Here is a 26,506-nt window from a genome sequence, read left to right as displayed (position 1 = left end):
CGGACACATAGAGAACACATCACACTCCTCACAGACAGTCACCCGGAAGAAACCCACACAGACACAGGGAGAACACACCACACTCCTCGCAGTCAGTCACCCGGAGGAAACCCACGCAGACACAGAGAGAACACACCACACTCCTCACAGACAGTCACCCAGAGGAAACCCACGCAGACACAGGGAGAACACACCACACTCCTCATAGACAGTCACCCGGAGGAAACCCACGCAGACACAGGGAGAACACACCACACTCCTCACAGACAGTCACCCGGAGGAGACCCACGCAGACACAGGGAGAACACACCACACTCCTCACAGACAGTCACCCGGAGGAGACCCATGCAGACACAGGGAGAACACACCACACTCCTCACAGACAGTCACCCGAAGCGGGAATCGAACCCACAACCTCCAGGACCCTCCTTTAAAGTATTTGAACTATAATTTAAGAGACAAAAGGACAAAGAAAGAATGTTCCAGGCGTTCAGTGACGAGCTTAATTTTATTTGTTAAAAATAAACAACTTTTATAATTGATGCACTTTTAACCTAGTGATAGTGTAATGTGTTTGAAGAGTCAGAGATAAGGTGGTAAAAGTGCAAAAAAAAAAAAATACCAAAAGTTTTTACAATGTTTAACACTTTAGTATTAAGTCTATCCACTGCATGAGGCTCCTTTAACCCCTACCCTTCCTATAACTCTGTATATAAAATGGCAGCATCAGAAATTAGGCTAAGGCAAGCTTGTTTTTACCAGAGGTCATGAGGCATAGCAGCAGACAGAAGGTTTCTGTTACGTTTTTGATAGTTCCATACCAATCATGGATGCCACACAATGGGAGCATTTCACACAAGTGGAATGGCGCTTGCAGCAAGCGGCAAAAATGCACTCGAAAGCTCAGTATTGCTCTTTGTGCTTTGATTAAACTGAAGTGCCGTGCGAGCGGAGCTTCCCCATTCTGCTTTAAATCATGCTACGCTTCGCTCTGTTCTCATAGCAAAAAAGGAAACAACAAATAGGCAGTTATGGTGGTCATGTGCCCACTACAGCACGCGGTTAGCCTGCTGCCAGCACAGTGCTGCATGATTGGTGCAGCCTTAAATATGGTTAGGAATGGAGACTGAGCTGTAAAAGAAAGGCCTTCTTTTGGAGGATATTGAGGCTATTTTAGGAGCTGTTTCTTGCCCTGTGGGGAGGGTATTAGAGGCTGAATCGTTTGAAAATGCTTTAGCGAATATTTTACGCTCTCCTCTGTGTGTCTGTCCATCCAGGTGCTGATATGTTTACAAGATGAGTGGAGTGGGGGAGAACTCCATGGAGCCGCTGTGTTCCGATCGCAAACGCAAGCTGTCCACCTGTGACACGCCAGGCCTGGGGTAAGATTTACACTCGGACATTTATGATTTGTTTATTTGCTCTGTTTTCGCGAGTAAATATCACAGATGTATAATTTTGGGGCAATATTGGTATAACCATGCTTTGCCCATTTACTTGTTCCTTCATAGCAACTGTTGCTATGGACAGGTTTGGATAGGCTTTGCAGCACTACTGAAAATCACACTGAACACACAGATAGAGCTTAGCATTTTAACAGGAAATATAAATTCAGACAGGGTTTAATTTCTAAATGTGACGTATTTCTGGGTGAATCAGGACTGCCGGGATAGAAGAGACACGACGGGAACCTTTCAAAAGTGTTCATTTAAAAGAGTCAGAGTCAGATTCAGATGATTCACTTTCACTTAATTAGCATTTGGGGGCTGTGTTTATAGCCACTGTTGTACACTGATCGATCACTGGATTAGGGACTAGGGACACGTTCCTTGTTTCTACACTGTCCATTCTCTCTGGAGCACACCTGCTGGTCAGGAACCATACGGAACAGGTAAGATTTGGTTGAAGTTTCATTCTTATTAGGAAAATCTCATACCTGGCCCATGGAACCCGGTTCTTTTTAAGTCCCTGGTTCCATGGGCCAGGTACGAGGTTTTCCTAATGGAAAAGCAAAAGAGCAGAGCCAGGTCATGTCAGGTAGGGATCATGCAGCGGAAAAGCGTGCCATTAGTGGGTTTCGCTGGTACGAGTGGATCAGACACAGCAGTGCTGCTGGAGTTCTTAAACACTGTGCCTCCCACCTGTTAAGATGCTCCTCCCTCGTTGGTCCACCTTGTAGATGTAAAGTTAGAGACAGTAGCTCATCTGTCGCTGCACAGTGTGTGTCGCTCGTCCTCTAGTCCTTCATCAGTGACACAGGACGCTGTCGGCTGGATGTTTTTGGTCGGTGGACTGTTCTCGGTCCAGACACTGAGGGGTTTAAAAACTCCAGCAGCACTGCTGTGTCTGATCCACTCTACACCAGCACAGCACACACTAACACACCACCACCACGTCAGTGTCACTGCAGCGCTGAGAATGATCCACCACCACATCACACCTGCTCTGTGGGGGTCCTGTGATCGTCCAGTGTATCTTCTATGGTGTTAGTTTAAGCATCATTTCCTCCACTTCCCTTCAGTCCAGAGGAGGGTGAGAGACTGGTGTATCAGTGTGATTTACAGGGTTTGTGTAAATCCCATTTCACGTTAAATGAGATTTTAAAAACAGAATATTGTGCAGTAGGCCTTGAACATAAACTTGCATTGTCAGTTATCCCACCTTCTTAGAGATTTAATATGTAGAGCCCCCAGGCTTGTAGCTTTGATATTTTGGGCAAAGGGAGCATGGCTAATGGTGGTAAACAGCTAAGTACACGTTTTCTACCGATGTATCTGCTAATGCTACCGACGTTGATGAGAAATCGAAGACTAGTGCAGTCTTTTCATGCATTGGTGGTTGAGGTGGAAACATATGATGTGATATTAGGGGTTAATTCATGGTTTAGAAGCCTGCAGGCTTTTTTTTTGTGATCATCAGGCGTTTTACAGGAAAAACAGTCCACGAATTCACAACACTGTGATTAATATTAATTATTATAATCATACACAAGATGTGAAATATCCTTTAGAGGTTCACATAAGGTCCACCCCACTCTCTTCCTACCTGCAGCCACCAAAATTCCCGGTCAATCCTACACCCCAACGCTAGTGATTAAAGATATACATCACATTTTGATTGGGATTTTTATCATCATTTGTCCAAAGAGCAAAAAGAGAAGGTAACAACAATAAAAACAAGTCTCTTTCCTCTCATTACTTTTTTCAGCCAATCCAGCGATTTCCTAAAAGACAAGAAGACAGAGTCAAGGAAGTGTTTAAACTCTTAGGGAACGTATTTACCTATGAATCCGACTGGCAATGACTTTTGTAATTGCCTCTTTCTTGGGTACGAAAAGGGAAGACGCTTACAGGAAATGTCCTGTTGTGTATACAGTGCTCAGCTGTTAGATCAGAACGATATCTGTGGGGAAACACACTGTTTCATCCACGTACAACAAAGCCACACACCTTCAAAACTTCCTGGAATTTTAAGGTAGTATAAGAGTAATATACTGATGCTCTCTTGCGCCCCCTACAGGTGTGACAAGCGTCGGCGGGAGCAGGAGAGTAAATATATCGAGGAGCTAGCTGAGCTCATCTCTGCGAACCTCAGTGACATTGACAGCTTCAACGTGAAGCCGGACAAGTGTGCCATCCTCAAGGAGACGGTGCGGCAGATTCGCCAGATTAAAGAGCAAGGTCTGTTAGCGTCACCTTGTAAACGTTTCTTCTCCCAGAGAATGTGTCATGGTTTTGTCATTATACTGACACACAGTGGCCTGGAGGTGTCAGAGATATTGTACTAAACAGATTTTAAACATGGTCACCATCGTGTAGGACCTCCTCTCCCTATCATTTAGGGATTGGGCGGCACAGTGGTGCAGCATGTAGTGTCACAGTCACACAGCTCCAGGGACCTTGAGGTTGTGGGTTCGATTCCCGCTCCGGGTGACTGTCTGTGAGGAGTGTGGTGTGTTCTCTCTGTGTCTGCGTGGGTTTCCTCCGGGTGACTGTCTGTGAGGAGTGCGGTGTGTTCTCTCTGTGTCTGCGTGGGTTTCCTCCGGGTGACTGTCTGTGAGGAGTGTGGTGTGTTCTCCCTGTGTCTGTGTGGGTTTCCTCCGGGTGCTCTGGTTTCCTCCCACGCTCCAAAAACACACGTTGGTAGGTGGATTGGCGATTCAAAATTGTCCGTAGGTGTGAGTGTGTGAGTGAATGTGTGAGTGTGTGTTGCCCTGTGAAGGACTGGGGCCCCCTCCAGGGTGTATTCCCGCCTTGTGCCCAGTGATTCCAGGTAGTCTCTGGACACACCACGACCCTGAACTGGATAAGGGTTACAGATAATGAATGAATATACTTTTATACATAATATATATTACATTTTCTCAATATTGTATATTAATTTGTGGTTGTAAAAGCGCACTAGACATGCCACATCCATTTTTACATCCATTTTCATATCGCCCATTTCAATTGTTCCACCAGGTTCAATATTAAACCTCAGCATTATTAGAGCATTTCTTGTTTGTGATTTTCAGAAGCCCCAGCGTGGAGATCTGGAGTAGTTTAAAGTGGGTTGATTCACATTAAGACTTTTTGGGTCTCTTTTAGCGTGACAACTTAATTATAATGCTTTCTCATTTCTGTCTTATTGGCTCTGCTATCATTTTCTCTGCGGATCCAGGGAGAGGTCCAGCCAGAACACAGCCCAGGACTGACTGAATGACTTGTTGGTGGAAGTACCATTAACATTTATTTGACATGAGATAATTTCACGAGAATCAGAATAACTTATTTGTAAGGTACAGATAATTATTTTTGTTAAGTGCACATAATGTTCAAGATGAGTACACACATATTCATACACATGGTTGGTGTAGTATACTGAGGAATACCGCTGATTTCAACACGGCAGGCAAGGGTTCAATACCTGGTCTACATAAGCAGACAGCACTACACCAATGAGAACTTGGGCAAGACTCCTAACACAAGTCATTCTGGATAAGAGCATCTGATAAGTGCTAAATACCTAAATGTAAATATTTAATACGTACGATATTAACGTTATTTAGTGTTTATTAATCTTCAGGGACTTGGAGACCTCTCTGGTGGAAATGTGTAATTACATGTGTGCTATGGACCATTCACAGAGCGAGGAATTCGGATGATTGTGGATAAATTGAATGTACACTGCTGAGACTGAAACCTGATTCTGGTGTGTTCTCCCTGTGTCTGCGTGGGTTTCCTCCGGGTGACTGTCTATGAGGAGTGTGGTGTGTTCTCCCTGTGTCTGCGTGGGTTTCCTCTGGGTGACTGTCTGTGAGGACTGTGGTGTGTTATCCCTGTGTCTGTGTGGGTTTTCTCCGGGTGACTGTCTGTGAGGAGTGTGGTGTGTTCTCTCTGTGTCTGCGTGGGTTTCCTCCGGGTGACTGTCTGTGAGGAGTGTGGTGTGTTCTCTCTGTGTCTGCGTGGGTTTCCTCCGGGTGACTGTCTGTGAGGAGTGTGGTGTGTTCTCTCTGTGTCTGCGTGGGTTTCCTCCGGGTGACTGTCTGTGAGGAGTGTGGTGTGTTCTCTCTGTGTCTGCGTGGGTTTCCTCCGGGTGACTGTCTGTGAGGAGTGTGGTGTGTTCTCTCTGTGTCTGCGTGGGTTTCCTCCGGGTGACTGTCTGTGAGGAGTGTGGTGTGTTCTCTCTGTGTCTGCGTGGGTTTCCTCCGGGTGACTGTCTGTGAGGAGTGTGGTGTGTTCTCTCTGTGTCTGCGTGGGTTTCCTCCGGGTGACTGTCTGTGAGGAGTGTGGTGTGTTCTCCCACACTTTGATTGTGGATAAATTGAATGTACACTGCTGAGACTGAAGCCTGATTCTGGAGCTGAGGCTTCGTTCTGCAAAGGAAAGATCTTAATTTGTCTTCATATCTGACAAAATAATACTGACATGCGCAGCTAGTCAAGCTGGAGCTTCGTTTGAGGACCTGGACCTCCTCTCTCAATGAAGCCAATACTAAATCGGTGAAGAAGACAAGGAAAAACAGAATTGCTGACCATGAGCTCCAGGCACAAGTTCTTATTAGCAGTGTTGTAAATGTGCCGAAGTTGGGTGAGTGTCCACACAGGCTGCAGGAGTGAGGATCATAAATACGATATTGGTGTGAAGCCAGACACTGAGTAAATGTGTTAAAGCTGTAAACTGCCTCATTACGGCCTCATTGGACCACAGTGAAACTTAATCTGGTTGCAGATTTGCACTTCATTATTTCAGGGAACGCTGCTACATCGTGAGTAGATGCTTTTAAGTGGCTGGATCTAGAGCTGTGAAAACTAATCAGTAAAAATCAATTCTAAAATAGTTGGCAGTGGATTACATTATGTATAATTTGGTGTGGTGTTTATTCCATAGTAACACAAAAATATATAAATTATTCAATCAGTTTGTCAGCTGCTTTCAAGTGCTACTACATACGCCAGACAGAGTTTGTGGATAGTATTAATGTTACTACTGTGGTCTGTTGAGGGGTCTACTCACATTAAGTATGGACGGTTTATATATTTTACATCGACTCACGCCAAGAATAGGGACCTATGTAATTCAGTGTATTATATTTCCCTTTTATTGCTAGCAGAATGAAGCCATTCCACTTTAAATAGCCAAAGCGGAACTGAAGCTAAAGCTCAGGTCGTCCAAATTTGTGTCATGTCTTTGAAATATTACTGTGAAGGGAAGTGGTGTGAAGATTTACAGTGGTATGAAAGTGTTGGGTAAACTCAGCTGTCTTGTTTTTAACCAAACTGTTATACAGAACAAATAACTGATTATTTAAAACAATGAAACCTTGGTCTTTTCAGTCTTAGAAACATCTAGAATTATTTACAAATTATGCAGGTGTTATCTGCTGAATTCATTCATTCATTCATTATCTGTAACCCTTATCCAGTTCCGGGTCGTGGTGGGTCCAGAGCCTACCTGGAATCATTGGGCGCAAGGCAGGAATACACCCTGGAGGGGGCGCCAGTCCTTCACAGGGTGACAAACACACACACACATTCACACACCACACAGACACTTTTGAGTCTCCAATCCACCTACCAACGTGTGTTTTTGGACCTTGGGAGGAAACCGGAGCACCCGGAGGAAACCCACGCGGACACAGGGAGAACACACCACACTCCTCACAGACAGTCACCCGGAGCGGGAATCGAACCCACAACCTCCAGGACCCTGGAACTGTGTGACTGCGACACTACCTGCTGTGCCACCGTGCCGGATGAATGTCCTCATCAGTTTTACAAATAACTAAATAATCACTTAATGTTTTATAACTATAATTCTGTCATACTTTTCTTTTTTAATTCTGTCATTTCTACATTTTCCTACACTGTAACTTCATACAAAATAAAACCATGTAAACCATGATGTGAAGCACCAAAGCTTCTTAAGGGCCTGTAATAAAGAGGTCCTACAAAGAGCACCACGATAGTGCTAACAGTGAACAGTAATCTGTCTGTGCTTTTAAAGCTTCTCTCTCAACTTCCAAAAGAGCTGGACTAATGTTAAGACACAAAAAAACCACCACAAACGAGTCTACGAAGAAATAGACTCAAATAAATAGAGAAATGGAGGTCAGTTGCTGTGTAAAATAATGCGAGCAGAGGGACACTTCAGGGGACACACACTGGTTAAAACAACCTCTTTGGCTTCTGCTCTTTCTCCCGTCCACTCTGTGCTGCATGCGTCTGTGTGGGAACCAGTCAGACACAAGCAGCTGAGCCCCACGGTGTGCAGGTGCAGGAGTGGGCTGTGTTCATTACTCCAGTGATAGAGTAGTAATGGATCAGTGTATGTGGTGCGGGGTTTGAGGGTGCGTTGGCCATGTGTAAAGAATAGACATGTGCCTGTATTGTGTGCACTGTGGTGACAGTAATATTATCTTATTGTGAAGTTAGTCTTAACTGCAGTTAGTCGAATGCATCAGATCTGTTTGATGGAGGAGCTTCCAAATGCAGGCACAGTTTTTGACAGTGTAGCATCCTGCACTGACTGCGTAGACAGCTGTTTAAGTCGGCAGGGTTGTAACGGTCGTGTGTTCTTGTGAGGCAGATTACTGAGGCCCTCTAGTTACAGAGCAATTATGTCACGGCTTGTTCCCACCCACCGCACGCAACCGGTGTTTACTTCCCTCAGCGGCTAGTGTCGCCCTAGCACTTCAGCGCGATGGGTTCTGCTCTTCCAGTTTTTATCTCGATTTTAGTTATTTTTCCTCTGGGAGAAGAGAGAAATAGACAGGGGTTGTGCTTGCTTTGCACCATGGGATTGCCTTCACAGCTGAAGAACGGTTCCATGCCAGATTAGGGCATCTCAGCAGGCAACGTAATGAGGTGTCTAAGAGTCGCGAGCGTCCACACTTTGACGTGAAATGCTCTCTGTGTAGACGGCTCACTATGTTTTGGAATAGACCTACAGTGTCACTGCTGGACTGATAATAGTCCACCAATCAAAAACATCCAGCCGACACCGTCCTGTGTCACTGATGAAGGACTAGAGGACGAGCGACACACACTGTGCAGCGACAGACGAGCTACTGTCTCTGACTCTACATCTACAAGGTGGACCAACGAGGGAGGAGTGTCTCACAGAGTGGACAGAGAGTGGACACAGGGTTTAAACTCCAGCAGCACTGCTGTGTCTGATCCACTCTACACCAGCACAACACACACTAACACACCACCACCACGTCAGTGTATAGTCCACCATCCAAACCATCACCTGCTCTGTGGGGGTCCGTGGAGCGACGCGAAGCTACAGTTTCAGTAATGGATGTTACTTGATTAAACACCATGTCGTCTCTCTGTTCTTTTTGTACTGAAACATTAAACAGAGCCAGGGGAAGAAAAGTGGTCCAATGAAGAAGAAACATTTGACCCACTTTACATTAAAAAGTTAATTTTTTTATGAAAAAAAAAAACCCTCTGAGAGCATGTGCGCATTAACATAGGGATCTGAAACCCACCAACCCACACATCGGGAAACCACCGTCTGATCTTTGTGGTTTGTCTAAGACAGAAAACAAGATAAAACGAGATTTGTCTTTGACTTCACTCCGCTTCTGAAGAGCAGAGGTCAGAGGGAAAACAGCTAAAAACCAGAGCTTCTGCTCCTCGCTCCTCACTGCTGTGCGCTCGGGGTCGGGGTGAACAGCGAGCGGCTCATTATCATTTAAAGGAACAGGTGCTGAAAGCGGGCGTTCTGAACAGGGGCTGTTTACACAGGGGGAGAACACTGCTGTGGGGTTTGATCCTTGTGGTGTTTTTAGCAGGTCACAGATGTTTCGTTAAGTCTCAGAACTGTGTTCACTTGTGGAAAACGGAGAGAACATTTAGGGCTGTAATTTTTAGTAATAACTGTGTAAATGCACCTTAAAAACTGAGCACTATGCTGTGGAGCAGTGGAACTGTGTACTCTGAGGTGATTCAGGATGAGTCCGAGCGCTCTGACAGCATTGACGCGCATGTTTTCACAGCTGGAGAGTCCAGTCGGATTGTTTTCTAACTGAACAGTAAAATGTGTTGAGCTTCATTCGAGCTGCCGCTCTAGATTTTCTTTTTTTTTGTTAAAGTGTAGGTTAAAATGATTTAGAGAGAGACAGTGAGAGAGAGAGAGAGAGATTTCATTATTCACTTCCTGTAACTATGGCAACCTGTCTCCACAAAGTCAGACCCAGCTGGACCCCCTCGCAGCCTCTTGAGAGGGTTTAACTCTCTCTCTCTCTCTCTCTCTCTCTCTCACTGTCTCTCTCTCTCTCTCTCTCTCTTTCTCTCTCTCTCTCTCACTGTCTCTCTCTCTCTCTCTTTCACTCTCTCTCTCTCTCACTGTCTCTCTCTCTCTCTCTCTCTCTCTCTCTTTCACTCTCTCTCTCTCTCTCACTGTCTCTCTCTCTCTCTCTCTCTCTCTCTTTCACTCTCTCTCTCTCTCTCTCTCTTTCTCTCTCTCTCTCTCTCACTGTCTCTCTCTCTCTCTCTTTCACTCTCTCTCTCTCTCACTGTCTCTCTCTCTCTCTCTCTCTCTCTCTTTCACTCTCTCTCTCTCTCACTGTCTCTCTCTCTCTCACTGTCTCTCTCTCTCTTTCACTCTCTCTCTCTGTCTCTCTCTCTCTCTCTCTCTCTCTCACTGTCTCTCTCTCTCTCTCTCTCTCTCTCACTGTCTCTCTCTCTCGTTCTCTCTTTCTCTCTCTCTCTCTCTCACTGTCTCTCTCTCTCGTTCTCTCTTTCTCTCTCTCTCTCACTGTCTCTCTCTTGCTCTCTCTCCCTCTCACTGTCTCTCTCACTCTCTCTCTCTCTCTCTCTCTCTCTCTCTCTCTCTCTCTCTCTCTCTCACTCACTCTCCCTCTTACTGTCCATTCTTACTCTCTTATTCTCTCTCCTCTCTGTTGTAGGATTATTTTATCTTCATGAAGTTACTGTGTACTTTTTGTCTGTTTATTTTCTCTGTCCTTGTTGTATTTGTCTGGTGTTTGCTGTTGTTGTTGTTGTTGTTGTTTACATGTGGCTCTACTTCACAAGTGCTTTGTCTCCTCCTGAAATTCTCAAATACTGTTTATGTTAGACCAACTACCTCTCTCTCTCTCTCTCTCTCTCTCTCTCTGTCTGTAGTGGTTTTTGTCGATCCACCTTCAGGGAACTCATCAAATAGAATCATTCCCTTCGCTCCGACTCTGATTCGCACAGCTCTGCTTTAATGCCTCCTCCTTCTCCTCCTCCTCTCCACTCGTCTTTTTTCTTTCTCTCCGACTCTCTGTCTGAATACAAAGCTTCAGGCGGGCGGTTACCTGCAGCCCACCTCCGCTCCCCACCAGCACTCCCCTTCCTCATGAGGGAGAGAATAGTAATGAACAGTGTGTCTGTGTGCAGAATTAAACTGGCACACACTGCCCCCCGGTGGCCAGGAGTGAGTAAAGCTCACAGTGAGGGCAGTGAGAGACGGAGAGCGCGTCCTGTTTGCGGGTTTCGTTTTCAGTCGTAGCTCACACTGTACGTCCAAGTGTTTGGAGACAGCTCTGGTTGTTATTGAATTGATAATTCTTAGGGTCTTTGTGGACATTTGAGCTTTGTGAGCTACAAATGAGCCTTAGGTGTGGACTCGAGTGGGACAAAGCCCACAGCACGGTGCGCTACATTCAGTAGATGAGTTGCAGTGGTTAGGCTTGTGATCCAAACCACGCATCAGTACCTGACCTCCCAATAAACAATGAAAACAATGAAGTTTTTACAGCGATGTACCCAGCGTCTAGTGCAAAGCCTTCCTAAGAGACGCAGGCTGTTACTGCGGCAGAGGGGCACAGCTGAGAAGAAGTGATGGATGAACAGATGTCCTCAAACCTTTGGACATTGTTATATTCCTATTTTCTTTTCTGCTTTGAACAGGAAAAGCCTCATCCAACGATGACGACGTGCAGAAAGCAGACGTGTCCTCCACGGGTCAGGGGGTCATCGACAAGGATCATCTGGGACCCCTTTTACTGCAGGTGGGCAAGAGGCTGAAGCCTTTAGATCACCGTTCCTTCATCTTATTGCTGATAAAGAGGGAGTAGTAGTAGAGTTTAACTGAGACCATGTTGCCTTTGGAATACACTCTTAAAAATAAGAGCCCTACGCCGTTGTGAGCGGTTATACGTCTGAGTCTGAGAGCTTTAGAATTTGAATTGCAGAATGCTGAGGTAATGTTAGATGAGTTCTGAGGTGTGCAACCAGTTAATGAAGGTTCCTGACGTTGCAGACAGCGGAGGATTGCTCTCGAGTCCAAGGCATGGTGTTAATATTCAGTGCCTACAGTTAATTTTCTAAATTCTTGAGGCAGGAACCACGCACTTACCGTAAACTCTTTTCCTTTGCCCTTCAGGCCCTGGACGGCTTTCTGTTTGTGGTGAACAGAGAAGGCAGCATCGTGTTTGTGTCGGACAACGTGACTCAGTACCTTCAGTACAAACAAGAGGAGCTCATCAACACCAGCGTCTACACCATCCTCCATGAGGAAGACCGCGAGGAGTTCCACAAAAACCTGCCCCGGAACATCGGTGAGACACACGCACACACACACACACACACACACACACACAGATAAATACCGTCACACACAATCTCACATACCTACACACACACACACACACACACAATCTTACATACCTACACACACACACACACAATCTCTCATACTTACACATACCTTCTCTGTCTCTCACACACACACACACACTCACACACGCACACACACAGATAAATACCGTCACACACAATCTTACATACCTACACACACACACACACACAGATAAATACCGTCACACACAATCTCACATACCTACACACACACACACACACACACACACACAATTACCATCACACACAATCTCTCATACTTACACATACCTTCTCTGTCTCTCACACACACACACACACACACACTCACACACACACACACACACACAGATACCGTAACACACAATCACACACACACACACACACAGAGATACTGCAACACACAATCTCAAACACACACACACACACACACACAATTACCATCACACACAATTACCATCACACACAATCTCTCATACTTACACATACCTTCTCTGTCTCTCACACACACACACACACACACACACACACAGATACCGTAACACACAATCTCAAACACACACACACACACACACACACTCACACACACACACACACACAGATACCGTAACACACAATCACACACACACACACACACACACACAGAGATACCGCAACACACATCCTCAAACACACACACACACACGCAAATACCATCACACAAAATCTCACATACTTATACATACCTTCTCTCTCACACACACACACACACACACACATTTTCACTCACGCAAAACTTCACACATATAACTATACACACAACTTGACACATGTGACCCAATCACATTCTCTCTCTCTCTCTCTCTCTCTCTCTCTCTCTCTTTAAGTAAATGGTGTGTCGTGGGGTGGCGAAGCCCCTCGGCAGAAGAGCCACACCTTTAACTGTCGCATGCTGGTGAAGTTTGGTCTTGGCCCTGGCTCGGAGGAAGCCCCCGGGGGCCCACGCTACGAGACAATGCAGTGTTTCGCTCTTACACAACCCAAAGCCATGATGGAGGAAGGGGAAGGTACACCATCGCTCTTATACCTTCCAGATTAGCCATATCTCCAATAATCTGCTCATACTACAGAACTGGAGCAAAGTTAATCCAATTTCCCCCTAAAACTACGTTAGATCTGATTTTGAAAAGTACACATCCTCTCCAGAGAACACACCTCTGCTGATACACAGTGACCGCTTATAGAACATAGGGGGTGCAAAAATAAAACACTCAATGAAGCAGATTCAGAGATAACAATGTTTTATTTCATAGAACTTAGTAACACAGAAAACAAGCTAAAGATGATAGAACCGAGGATATTCCTGTTTTTCATGTGGCTGTCTGCTCCTATATAAGATGCATGTATTACTTGTTGAAGCCTCATTGAGGATGATCCTAGACGTGTGTATGAGACGTGTGTATGTTCCTATGAAGCATGAAACGGCTGAGATTAATAACGCGTATTGTATATTTTAGTAATCAAAGCTCTGTTTTCAGATCTGCAGTCGTGTATGATCTGTGTGGCACGGCGTGTGACTGCTGTTGAAAGAACTGAGAGCTTCAACACCAGGCACGAGCTGTCAGGTAAGAACCAATGCCTGTGGATATTACTGTAAGTAACTTGTTTATTAGCCACTGTGAGCTAGGTCTCACAGTTACGAGTATTGTCCTCATGCTGTAGAAAGCCCTGACATTAGTAGAAATGTACTGTATGACTACGTCCTGCCCCGCTGCCTCTCTCTCTACTTTCCTCAAACACACATCTACCTTCGGAGTCTTTAACGGCTGCTGTTCTGAATGCTAACCCTGCTGAATCACGACGCCTCCCAGTGGACGGATTACCGAACTGCAGTTTGGATGTTTGTGATTAGATGCAGCACAGGTTTATTTGTGGTTATGCTTCACTGATCCTTTAGACATGACCTCAGTAATAACACGACATGCTTATTTACCCTGCCATAAAAACAGTACAAATAATTCATGATTAAAATTATTAATCAATCATTAAAGTTATTAATTATTAAAAGCACCCGTCCGTTTCTTGTGGTCTGCAAAACATCGGAAAACATTGGATCAAATAAAACTAGTCATTCAGATTTTGTTGCTGCTTCTTAAAGTCACGTGCAAAGACTTTAGGGTTTTCCTGCATCTCTCGGAGTCGCTCCGATAACGGCGCTGGATCCACGTTTACGGGAGAGCGCAAAGACGAGGTTAAACAGAGAAAACTGGACACGACGAGTTCAGAGATATTCGAGTGCCGTGTAAAAACGGAGAAGAAAGAGAACAGAGAGAAAACAGCTAAAAAAACAGAGCTTCTGCTCCTCGCTCCTCACTGCTGTGCGCTCGGGGTCGGGGTGAACAGCGAGCGGCTCATTATCATTTAAAGGAACAGGCCCTGATCTGTTCAGCGTGGTTAAGACATGGGGAGAACTGGACCACAGCAGGTCACAGAAACACTGAGAATGTTTAAACCTTTCAGATGTTCTTTCAGATCAGTCTCTCAGTTGAGTTTTTACAGGGAGCTAAACTTGGATGTTCTTTCTTGGCACCAGTTTCTAGATGATGTAAGTTTTGTGCAGAAATGTGAGCACTCCAGGTCAAATAATAGTTCAGAATGAGAATAAATAAATGCCTTTTTTTCTTTGACTCATTTCTTTAACTCGTTTTTTATTTCTCGTAGGCAAACTGATCCAGATAGACCCAAATTCTCTACGCTCCTCCATGCGTCCAGGCTGGGAGGACCTGCTGAGACGCTGCATCCAGATGTTTCTGCAGCACAGCGATGGACAGCCCTGGTCCCATAAACGCCACTATCACGAGGGTATTCATATCATATACATAAAGATATAAGTCCTGTAAGTGATAGAAATGATCTAATACTGTATATATAATGTATTAATCTTTATTTCCCCCTCTCTCTCTCCCTCCCTCAGCCTTTCTCCAGGGTCATGCTGAAACCCCCGTGTACAGGTTCTCCTTGTCTGATGGGACCCCGGTCTCAGCGCAGACTAAAAGTAAACTGTACCGCCACCCCATGACCAACGAGCCCCAGGGCTTCATATCTACTCACCTACTGCAGAGGTGAAGGACACAGTGTACACACAGATCTGAGGGTGGCTACTCTGCCCAGGGTCAGGCTGAAACCCCAGTGTACAGGTTCTCTTTGTCTGATGAGACCCTGGTCTCGGCACAGGCTGAAGGTTGTACTGTAAATATGTTTGGGCAGTCAGACTTCATTAGTTCTGTGCTGAAACAGTGGTGATAGTTTTAAAAAACAGGTGTTTTAATTGCTATACAGTTGTGAAACTATGCATATTTTACAGAGTAGGTGTAAAACTACAAATATGGTGTAGTTTCTCGGGTTCCAGTTTAAGATTTAAACTGCAAGGTGTCCACTGTTGTTAATGAGTGCTACAGCTCTGAGGAAGAAGCTGTTGGTGTGTCTGGGTGTCCTGGTTTTGATGGCCATGAGTCTTCTGCCAGATGGAAATGGCTAACTTTTCCAGCACGTGTCAAGGGAGCACACTGCTAGAAGCTAATCCATGGCATCATCTGGACATATTGTAAAATGCAATATTTAAAGAGGCCTGTACAGAGGATTGGTAAATGCTAGCAACTGTAACACACACAAACACACCACCCCGTCAGTGTTACTTCAGCACTGAGAATGACCCACAGCCCAAATCGTACCTGCTCTGTGGGGGTCCTGAGCAGGTTGAAAAGGGGCAAACAAAGTATGTGGAGCAACAAGTGAACTACCATCTGTCATTGTAGAATTACGTAGTGCTCCTGTATGGTCAGTGGATGTGAGAGAGTAGAGTGTAGATATAAGGTGGGTGTTCCTAATCCAGTGATTGTTTAGTGTGTAGTGGGTTCATCAGGTCGTAACTCATCTATAAAGGGAAGGTAGAGAAAAATTAATAAAATATTAAAATAATCCAAATTCTTTTAAAAAAAGAAATAGAAAGTTGACTAAAATGCTGGTTCCCCCCCAAACACCAGTTGATTAATAAGTTAATTTTGTTTTCTCCTCACAGGGAGCCAAACGGATGCCGCCCCAACCAGGGCGGTGGCATGATGCAAGGTAGCATGAGGCAGCAGAGCATGGGGGGCACCAACCCCAATGCCCAGATGAATATGGGCCCGGGTGGGGGCATGGGCATGGGCAGCATGGGAGGGATGGGCATGAATCGAGGATACGGAATGAACGACATGAGCCACATGGGTCACATGGGTGGAGGAGGCATGTATGGAGGCAACGGGGGCAACATGGGCAATCGCATGATGCAGATGAATCAGATGAATCAGATGAACCAGATGAATCAAATGAGCCAAATGAATCAAATGAACCAGATGGGTCAAATGAACTCAATGAATCACTCTGGTCCTGGGATGCAGCAGCCGCACCACCAGCAGCCGCCCTTTCAGGCCACCGGAGGTTACGGACTCGGAGGAATGAACAGCCCGTCTCAGGGCAGCCCGGGCATGAACGGACCCCAGCAGGGTCTCCTCATGTCTCCTCGTAACAGAGGGAGCCCCAAAATGGCCTCCAACCAGTTCTCCCCTGGAGGTGAGTCAGGAGTGGGTTTGTGTAGATAGATAGACTCTGAATGTTTAATGTATTCACGGTTAAAATGCTACACAGAAAGCCCCATGGACCATTAGGCAAATCTGGTCCCTGGTACTAGGTACTTCTGAGTACCTATTGGGTGTCTGGTTCCATGCGAGCCGAGTAGGGAATAAACATTGAGCTCTGATTGGCCAAAGAGACTTGCTTCCAGCACAAAATAGCTGTTTGTAAAATCTTCAAGCTACAGAAACTGTCACATTTTTTTTATTTGACTCAATGGTGGCTCATAAAATTACACCATGGTCTTCTGAAGAGGTTCAAATGCTCCTTTGATTGTTGACTGACAAAAGAATCCAGTGAGAACTAGATTTGGAACCGCTTATCCAGCTCAGGGTCGCGGTGGGTCCGGAGCCTCCCCAGAATCATTGGGCACAAGGCAGGAACACACCCTGGAGGGGGCGCCAGTCCTTCACAGGCGACACACATTCACTCACACACTCTTAAAATTCAGATTCAACATAGAGCATGAATTGAAATTAGAGTGTTGCTCAATCCATGCTCCATAGGTGGGTAATATTGACTTATTTTTGCTGTTTCAGATCAGACTTAAGGTGGAAATGTCTCCAAACTCGGGAGACGGCTAACTGCATTAGCGACAGTGCTACAAAACTAAACAACTCCAGTTACAAATGAGTTTCTGTGGCAATTCAGTTAAACATCATCCACATACCAACAACTGTGGTTTTGTCCCACTCAAATACACCGTTCCACCTTAAAAGATGTGGCGCGTGTGAATATAAACAACCAGGGAGAACTGTGTTGTGGATTCCAAAGCCTGCTATTCTTTTTGGAGATGTTTTATCTGATGACACCAGCTACGTTTGATGTTGTGGAGCTGTTGTATTGGAAAATGAACCAGGTACCAAGGACCATAATCCAAGTAAAGCAGAGTATAGTAGGTTCCATGCAGTGGAAAATGGATTAAGAATGGCTCCCCTGGTCTAGGCACACCTCAGTCAACTCATCATGTAGGATTAATGTGAGCATGGTGTCACTATCATTGCCCCATGCCCTAATATGTATTTTCAGAAACTCAGACAGGCCTCAGCCTAATTCCAATCAAGGGTTAACGTGCACTTTAATATATTTGTTGTTATTGTTTGGTCAAATAATATTGGTCACCTGTACATCAGAGTGTAAAAGAAAACCACAGTGGAAATTAGATTTAATGCAAGTCTGTTGATTAAGATTTGGACACAGATTTTCTTCCAAATTTCCCCCATCATCCTACAACATATCTTAATTTTTTTTGTTACATGTGTTCAATAGGTATGCATTCACCTATGGGCCCTGGCAGTGTGGGACCTGGAGGTGGAGGAGGTGGTGGTACCTCATTCTCCAGCAGCTCTCTAAATGCTCTCCAGGCCATCAGTGAAGGAGTGGGAGCCTCTCTTCCCTCAACCCTTACGTCTCCCTCTCCGGCCCACAAACCTGACAGCTCCCCCAGCATCCACTCCTCTTCCTCCCAGCCAAGTGGACCCTGCAAACCAGGACATGGAGATTCCAAGAGCCCTGCCGGAGCTTTCGGAATGGGGTCCGGAGATCAGCATCACCCCCTCCACCACCACCATCACCACGGCCATCCTCACCAAGCCGAGAGCAGCAGTGGAGAGCGGCCGGACAGCCAGGTAGGACCAGGGAGCAAGGAGTCTACTGAGGGAACTGGAAATGAAGTTGCGACTGCCCAATCAGACCCCCCACGGAGGGTTCCGGACAGCAAAGGCCATAAAAAACTGCTCCAGCTTCTTACTTCGCCCACAGAAGAGCTTGGATTAGCAGTGGGAAGTGGCCCTCCTGGACCTCCAGCAGCATCAAGTGGTCCGAACAACTCCATGAGCATGGAGAGTAAAGAGCCAAGTTGCGTCACCAGTCCATCCTCAACTGGTGTCTCCTCCTCCACCAATCAGAATCAAGCTCATGGAGCAGGGGGAGGAGCATCTGGAGCGCTAGGCTCAGCCTCCCACTACACAGCGTCCCTGCAGGAGAAGCACAAGATCCTTCACAAGTTGCTTCAGAACGGAAACACACCAGACGAAGTGGCCAAAATCACAGCCGAGGCCACAGGGAAGGTGACTCTAGGGCAGGAGGCAGGCGGAGAGGCAGGAGGCGCCAATGCAGGAGGAGGTGCCGGAGGATCAGGAGGCAGTGCGGGAGCTCCAGACCCTAAACAGGAGCAGCACAGCCCCAAGGAGAAGAAAACCCATGCGCTTCTCCATTACCTCCTAAACAAGGATGACTCCAAAGAACCTGTCGACATCAAGCCAAAGCCTGAAGACCTGGAAGGGAAAGGGCCACCTGGGGGCAACAGTGGGACTCCACTCAGCAGAGTTGCCCAGGACAATACGGAGAGCAAAATCAAACCTGAACCTCCAGATGAGGTGAGCTCCTGACCTATCAAATGTGAATGGAAGTGTTTAGAGAGCAGTGACTTTAGTATAGGGGTGGCCAATCCCTGGCTTTGGGAGCTGCATATGGCTCTTTTCCTGTACAAGAGAGGCTCTTGGATTCTGTTGGATCCATCTATGTTTGGGCCAGTTGATTTTCCCATAGAATATGGGAAAGTAGAAAATGGAAACAACCCGTTTCTGGTAAACGAAAAATCACAAGGATATAAAACAGGAAAATGCTCCGTCTGCTTCAGGGGCTGTGGTCAGAGGGGCTCGATCCGAGTTCCACATTTTCCCACTACTCTCTCTGTTCTGTTTCTTAACAAGACAGCCCTAGAATCTCACTCTGAAATCGTCTTACACAAGGCAAAATAGGAGCCTCCAAACTATCTGCTGCTGTGTTGCAGGATTCTGGGGAAGAAAGTGGGATATTGTATTTTAAAATGGCATGTATCAACACGGTTTTCTGACTCTTTGTGTCTGATAGGATAGGTTGTCCACCTCTGCTTTAGTTTCTTATTTACATTAAACGCTACTCTACTGCAGAGTCTAGTTCCAGCCAGGGTCTTACAGGGTACTACCCTTTTCTCACCCAACAATCCCACAAGTCATAGCAGAGAAAACAGGGTTGGAGCTGAAGTCTGCAAGTAGAGACTTGTAGACATGTACCTTGTTGAATTCGGATGTCTTTTTCCTTCTCTGCAGCTGGACACCATCCTGGGAGGCCTGAGAGGTGCAGGTGCAGATTTCCCAGAGCAAGGAGATATCGGAGGTGCTGCAGATGGAGGGAACAAGCTACATCCATTCCCTGATGATGGTAAAACAGCTCATCTATACAATATCGAAGTGCCAGTGTTGTTTCATGGTAGTCATACAACCTTCAGCATTTTTACTCCTGGTATATTTATCCCTACAGTTGCAGAGTGTAATTCACTTTAACAGCACTGTCCTGAAATCAAGTTGGATAGTTGATGGAGCAGCAGTTGTTTTCTACCCTCCTCTAAATAGTGCAGGTTCTGCAGTGCTGAGCCCAGAGTAGCAACAACAAAGGTGCTGTTCTCTCTATCACAGCTCAGTGGAGCATCACAGTGATTTTGAAGCTGTAGAACTAAGGTTAAAATACTACATAGTGTTCCTTTAATGAGATATGTAAAGTAATTAAGTGTCCCACTGGTCCTCAACCTGTTTTCAGAAGTGTAGATCAAACCTGGTGTCACTACGGCCTACTGAATGATGCAGAAATGAGCCAGATCTGACTTGGATGCACTGTTTAGCAACGTTTTTTTTTAGGTGTCTTATGGTTGTGGGTTTTAAAGCTCTGGCAACGTTCACAGAATATACACAGAACTTAATGCTAAACATATTCTCTGTACAGGTAAGTTTGCTTGCGTTCTACACAGTCACCGATGTGGCACACAGCTGCCGATGGAGGCGTAAGTGGCTAAGGCAGTTGAGTAGCACGGCCCAACCAGTCCCACTCTTTTTTTTTTCTCAGGAGCGAGGAGTCCTGGGGTGGGCTGCCGAACGCAGTTACAGAAAGCCATGTCTGTGGACTCGAAGCTGCCCCCTGGAGCAGGGCAAGCCGGCTGCCGCATGTCCATTAAACAGGAGAGCCTGGACGGCCAGCGCATGATGACTGAGTCTGACAATTTCCACGGCAACATGGGTATGTGGAGGCAGACATCCATAGTGAAACTGAACTGTACTGTACCTTTTTGGTGCTCAAATTTTCAAAACCTTTCAAGAAGCAGTAAGGTTCAAGCAGAAAGTCCTTCTACTGGCGCCCCCTCCAGGGTGTATTCCCACCTTGCGCCCAATGATTCCAGGTAGGCTCTGGACCCACCGTGACCCTGAACTGGATAAGGGTTACAGATAATGACTGGAAAGTCCTTCTGTAACCATTATGGCATTTTACAGATATATATTTATTGTGACATTAGGTGTATTAGGGGTGTAACAAAGCACTCTGCTCATGATTTGATTTATTTCACATTCTGGAGTCACAATTTGTTTTTCTCCTGATATATGAAACAAAATTTGACACGCATGATTCCCCTTATATGCACTATTTCTTTGTATAATATTAAAAAAAATTGTTTGTGCCCTGCAAAGAAAATATATTAACTGCCAATTAACACAATTATTTTTTTATTATTTCTGAAGCGCAGACAATTCAAAATACTTTGTACATTTCTTCTATTAAACAAACATACCAGGAACAGTGGTGATATTCTAACAGCTTTCATCAAAGTAAACAATACAGCTCAATGAGCTTAGCTCAGCCTTTAATACTAGAAGCACAGAGAGCTGGTTATTTGACTGCTGTAACTAATATCTCTGAGCGCTGAGGAGGTTTTGGTAAACATGGTTAAACACTTAACCCCCTGAAGTTGGCACTACTATAGTAGTAGTATATATACTACTACTATATTTTTAAACATATTTTATGTTTTGGCGAAATGGGGAAAAATATTTTGCCACAGCTCTCTTTTAAAACGTGGCGGAGCATCCCTGCATAGAGTGGCATAGGACGTACCAGTGTGAGTTAAACCGACTGTGACCTCTGATTTTCAACAAAGCAACTGCGTTAAATGTTAGAATAAACAGTATATGATTTTGTCCATCTCCAGGATGCACATTTTTGCATTGAGATGCATCATGTCACAATGCCTCGTTCCAACTCTAATATGTTTATGCAGTATGTCTCTATGTATGCCACGTAGTTCTGACTTACACGTCTTGAACAGACAACTGCATGAGCCTGTCCCCTGTATTAAATCTAGGGAACAAAACCTAGAGTAAATGTGTGTGTGTTCAGGGATGATAAACAGAGGGATGGGGGTTCCAGAGCGGTCTCCTATGAGTGGTCCCAGTGAATGGGGTATGCCTCGCTCCAGTGCCAGTCCCGTGGGAGCCGCTGGACACCCCTCCATGATCCGGCCTGGGATGGACTCCTACGGCTCCAAGGGGATGATGGGAGGACCCATGGTCAACCGGTCTAACAGCGTCCCTGGCGCTCGGTCCATGCTTCAACAGCAGCTGATGGATATGGGTATGTATATTAGGTTTGGGATGGAATTATCGCTGTAAAATAGATAAAACAGATAGGCTGCGCCACATTTGAAGACGACCCTTATGGGCACCTCACAAGAGTTGGGCCTTATATTGAGCAAATCCATTTTGTTTTTTTTATTTGAGTTCAGAGAAATCAGATTAACATGAATGAGACTTACTTAGATTTGCTTTTCTTTCTTCAGGATCTAATGAGATGACCATGGGCATGGGACCTTTTGGCCAGCAACAGTGCCCGGACAGTCAGTCGCCCTCCTGGCCGGATAATGTTATGGGAATGGACAACAGGTCAGTACGCCTTCTGGACAGCATTGTAAAGATTCATTCATTCATTCATTCATTATCTGTAAGCGCTTATCCAATTCAGGGTCGCGGTGGGTCCAGAGCCTACCTGGAATCATTGGGCGCAAGGGTGTATTCCCTGGAGGGGGCGCCAGTCCTTCACAGGGCAACACAGACACACACACACACACACACACCTACGGACACTTTTTTTGAGTTGCCAATCCACCTACCACCGTGTGAACACACCACACTTCTCACCGACAGTCACCCGGAGGAAACCCACGCAGACACAGGGATAACACACCACATTCCTCACAGACAGTCACCCGGAGGAAACCCACACAGACACAGGGAGAACACACCACACTCCTCACAGACAGTCACCCGGAGGAAACCCACACAGACACAGGGAGAACACACCACACTCCTCACAGACAGTCACCCGGAGGAAACCCACACAGACACAGGGAGAACACACCACACTCCTCACAGACAGTCACCCGGAGGAAACCCACACAGACACAGGGAGAACACACCACACTCCTCACAGACAGTCACCCGGAGGAAACCCACGCAGACACAGGGAGAACACACCACACTCCTCACAGACAGTCACCCGGAGCGAGAATCCAACCCACAACCTCCAGGTCCCTGGAGCTGTGTGACTACGACACCTACCTGCTGCGCCACCGTGCCGCCCATTGTAAAGATGTGGTTTACAATTATGAATTGAATGCTATTGTAAATAGAAAATAAATAAAAGAATATATTTAATTCAAAAATACTTTTTAGGACCAAGTTTATATAAGGAGTCTACTTGAGGATAATTAGAAATTTATTTGCAATCCACTTCGCGAGGCACGTCCGATCACGTCCTGTGTTGTAGAAAGAAACGCCCCTCGTCTTGTGCAGTGGACACATACCATCACTGTGTCACCGTATTATACAAATAAGACCTGAATATGTAATGTTACTGCATGTCTGAAATTACAGTGATATATATGTCTGTTTTAGGCGTCAGTTCGGGAATGCTCTGGATGAACTGCTAGTCCCTCCTTCCACTACTGAAGGCCAGAGTGATGAGAGAGCTCTGCTGGACCAGCTGGACTCTCTGCTCAATAACACAGACGTTATGGCCCTGGAGGAAATCGACCGAGCCCTGGGCATCCCTGATCTCATCAGCCAGGTCAGCACACAGACACACACACACACACACACACACACACAAAACATAACTGACAGCAGCATCTAAAAAATCACTGCATGTTTAACATACAGTGCATACTGTAAGATGTATTTGCCTCATTGCCTCATCTCACTACCTCACTTTTTCCTCTCTCTCTCTCTCTCTCTCTCTCCCTCTCTCTCTCTTTCTCTCTGTCACACTCCCTCTTTCCCTCTCTCTCTGTCACACACTCTCTCCCTCTCTCTCTTTCTCTCTCACACACTCTCTCTCTCAAACTCTCTCTCACACTCTCTCTTTCTTTCTCTCTCTCTCTCTCTATCTCTCTCTCTCTTTCTCTCTCTCTCTCACCTTCGCTCTCTCTCTCTTCTCTCTCTCTTTCTCTCTCCCTCCCTCTCTCTCTCTCTTTCTCACACACTCTCTCTCTCCCTCTCTCTTTCTCTCTGTCACACTCTCTCTCTCCCTCTCTCTCTGTCACACTCTCTCTCACACACACTCTCTCTCTCTCACTCTCTCCCTCTCTTTCTCACCCTCTCTCTCTCTTTATAGGGGCAAGGTGGGGATCTGCCCCCAGAGCCATTCCCTGGTCAGGACCCTTCCCTGGTGATGGAGCAGAAGCCCATGTACTCTCAGGGTTATCCCGGACCTCCTTCCATGCCCATGCCCTCAGGCTACAGTGGAAACCCCATGCAGGGCCAGCCCCCCGGAGGCTACAATCCAATGCTGAATCAGCTGGGGCAGCAGGGGGGCTTCCCAGGGATGGGAAGCATGGGGCCGATGGGAGCAATGGGCCATCCGCGTGCTGGCATGATGAGGCCAAGAATGATGAGCGCCACCAAACCTACCAGACTACAGCTACAGCAGAGACTACAAGGACAGCAGGTAAACATAACAGCATTGTCAAATCTAAACCATTCTCTCACAGCAGCAGTACCCAGATAATCCTTTTCCACCAAAACATCTTTTTAACCCACGTTTCAACCAGTTTGGATTGGAACCAATGATACATCGTCAAGCGGGGGTGTTGTCTCCAGTGTCATTGTGGCTGGATTTAGCACCAGAACCAGAGATAAACAGATAAACAGGGCAGAGTCATGGTTTATCCACTGTTTACAGAGGGATCAGATTCCAGTGATATATGACACATGTGTAAACAATGACAGGTTCTGTCTGTTAACGTTCAGGCATTTCGAAGATGATCCAGAACCTTTCAGAGAAATCCACATGTGTTCATGAGGTTTCAATATGAAGGGAGAAGTGTGTTTGACTGGAAAGTTAAAAGTAAACATGTTAAGCCAGAGCTGTTGAGTCTAGGTCTGTTTTAGCATTACAGTATACGGGCTGGGACATTTATATGGATACACTTTAATAAAATGGGAATGGTTGGTGATATTAACTTCCTGTTTGTGGCACATTAGTATATGGGAGGGGGGGAAACTTTTCAAGATGGGTGGTGACCATGGTGGCCATTTTGAAGTCAGCCATTTTGGATCCAACTTTTGTTTTTTCAATGGGAAGAGGGTCATGTGACACATCAAACTTATTGGGAATTCACAAGAAAAACAATGGTGTGCTTGGTTTTAACGTCACTTTATTCTTTCATGAGTTGTTTACAAGTTTCTGACCACTTATAAAATGTGTTCAAAGTGCTGCCCATTGTGTTGGATTGTCAATGCAACCCTCTTCTCCCACTCTTCACACACTGATAGCAACACCGCAGGAGAAATGCTAGCACAGGCTTCCAGTATCCGTAGTTTCAGGTGCTGTACATGAACACATTTAAACACATTTCATAAGTGGTCAGAAACTTGTAAATAACTCATGAAAGAATAAAGTTACGTTAAAAGCACACCATTGTTTTTCTTGTGAAATTTCCAATAAGTTTGATGTGTCACATGACCCTCTTCCCATTGAAAAAACAAAAGTTGGATCCAAAATGGCCGACTTCAAAATGGCCACCATGGTCACCACCCATCTTGAAAAGTTTCCCCCCCTCCCATATACTAATGTGCCACAAACAGGAAGTTAATGTCACCAACCATTCCCATTTTATTAAGGTGTATCGAGATAAATGGCCCACCCTGTACTTACAGTTCTAGCCGCTCACATATAGCCACAGTCATCAACCTCTGGTGCGGCTTGTGATATTGTGCTGCATCTTATGTAGAGTGCAGAGGCTTCAGAGTTGCTCTGCCACCTCGCCTGAGTCTCTCCAATCACAGCCCTCCACCCACGTTTTAGTGAGTGTGCAAAAGCCTGGTTAAACAGACACAAGGAGCATGGAGAAATAAGAGCGCTGAGTAAAAAAAGAGAAAACCAGAGCTTCTTCTGCTCCTCGCTCCTCACTGCTGTGTGCTTGGGGTCAGGGTGAACAGCAAGCGGCTCATTATCATTTAAAGGTAAAGCAGCTGTTCTGAACAGGACTGTTTAGACAGTGGGAGAATGCTGCTGTGGGGTTTGATCCTTGTGGTATTTTGACGAAAGCAGTTCACAGATGTCCTCTTTATGTTGAAAACTGAGGAAGTTGTGGGGTCTTTCAGTTTATGAGCCAGGCTCGGCAGGGCATGGGGATGAAGATGGAGAATCCCGGAGGAGGAAACCCCGGCATGAGGCCTGGAATGCAGCCAGGAATGGGGGCACAGGTGAGCACACTCTTTTATCATTGGACAAATGAGTAACAAGAGCGGTCTGCTGCATATCAATCCCTGTTGGCCTTGTATCTCCATTTCTTTGTGTTATTTTTCATTTACATAATACTTAATATACATTCAACACCAGCTTCCACTTACTTTAGATCAAAGCTTCCCACAATTGGTCCAATGTAATGTAAAA

General features: G+C 45.8%; 1 protein-coding gene across 3 annotated transcripts in view; it reads left to right on the top strand.

Annotated features, from left to right (window-relative positions):
- LOC136696512 (nuclear receptor coactivator 3-like) overlaps positions 1-26,506 on the top strand; it is an 89,727-nt gene that overhangs the window by 60,481 nt on the left and 2,740 nt on the right. For all 3 annotated transcript variants that reach the window (XM_066670975.1, XM_066670976.1, XM_066670977.1), the window contains 17 exons: positions 1,278-1,382; positions 3,520-3,680; positions 11,390-11,490; positions 11,865-12,039; positions 12,964-13,143; positions 13,615-13,701; positions 14,798-14,938; positions 15,051-15,198; positions 16,155-16,687; positions 18,017-19,125; positions 19,840-19,951; positions 20,630-20,800; positions 21,953-22,186; positions 22,392-22,494; positions 23,506-23,677; positions 24,224-24,556; positions 26,215-26,316. In XM_066670975.1, the coding sequence (XP_066527072.1) occupies positions 1,297-1,382; positions 3,520-3,680; positions 11,390-11,490; positions 11,865-12,039; positions 12,964-13,143; positions 13,615-13,701; positions 14,798-14,938; positions 15,051-15,198; positions 16,155-16,687; positions 18,017-19,125; positions 19,840-19,951; positions 20,630-20,800; positions 21,953-22,186; positions 22,392-22,494; positions 23,506-23,677; positions 24,224-24,556; positions 26,215-26,316 (3,948 nt within the window). In that variant the 5' untranslated portion in view covers positions 1,278-1,296. The remainder of the gene's footprint in view (positions 1-1,277; positions 1,383-3,519; positions 3,681-11,389; positions 11,491-11,864; positions 12,040-12,963; positions 13,144-13,614; positions 13,702-14,797; positions 14,939-15,050; positions 15,199-16,154; positions 16,688-18,016; positions 19,126-19,839; positions 19,952-20,629; positions 20,801-21,952; positions 22,187-22,391; positions 22,495-23,505; positions 23,678-24,223; positions 24,557-26,214; positions 26,317-26,506) is intronic.

The sequence above is a fragment of the Hoplias malabaricus genome, chromosome 5 (genome assembly GCF_029633855.1).
Source record: "Hoplias malabaricus isolate fHopMal1 chromosome 5, fHopMal1.hap1, whole genome shotgun sequence".
In the NCBI taxonomy this organism is placed as follows: domain Eukaryota; kingdom Metazoa; phylum Chordata; class Actinopteri; order Characiformes; family Erythrinidae; genus Hoplias; species Hoplias malabaricus.
The sequence above is the reverse complement of the archived record's forward strand: the minus strand, read 5'-3'. Positions and strand labels throughout refer to the sequence as shown.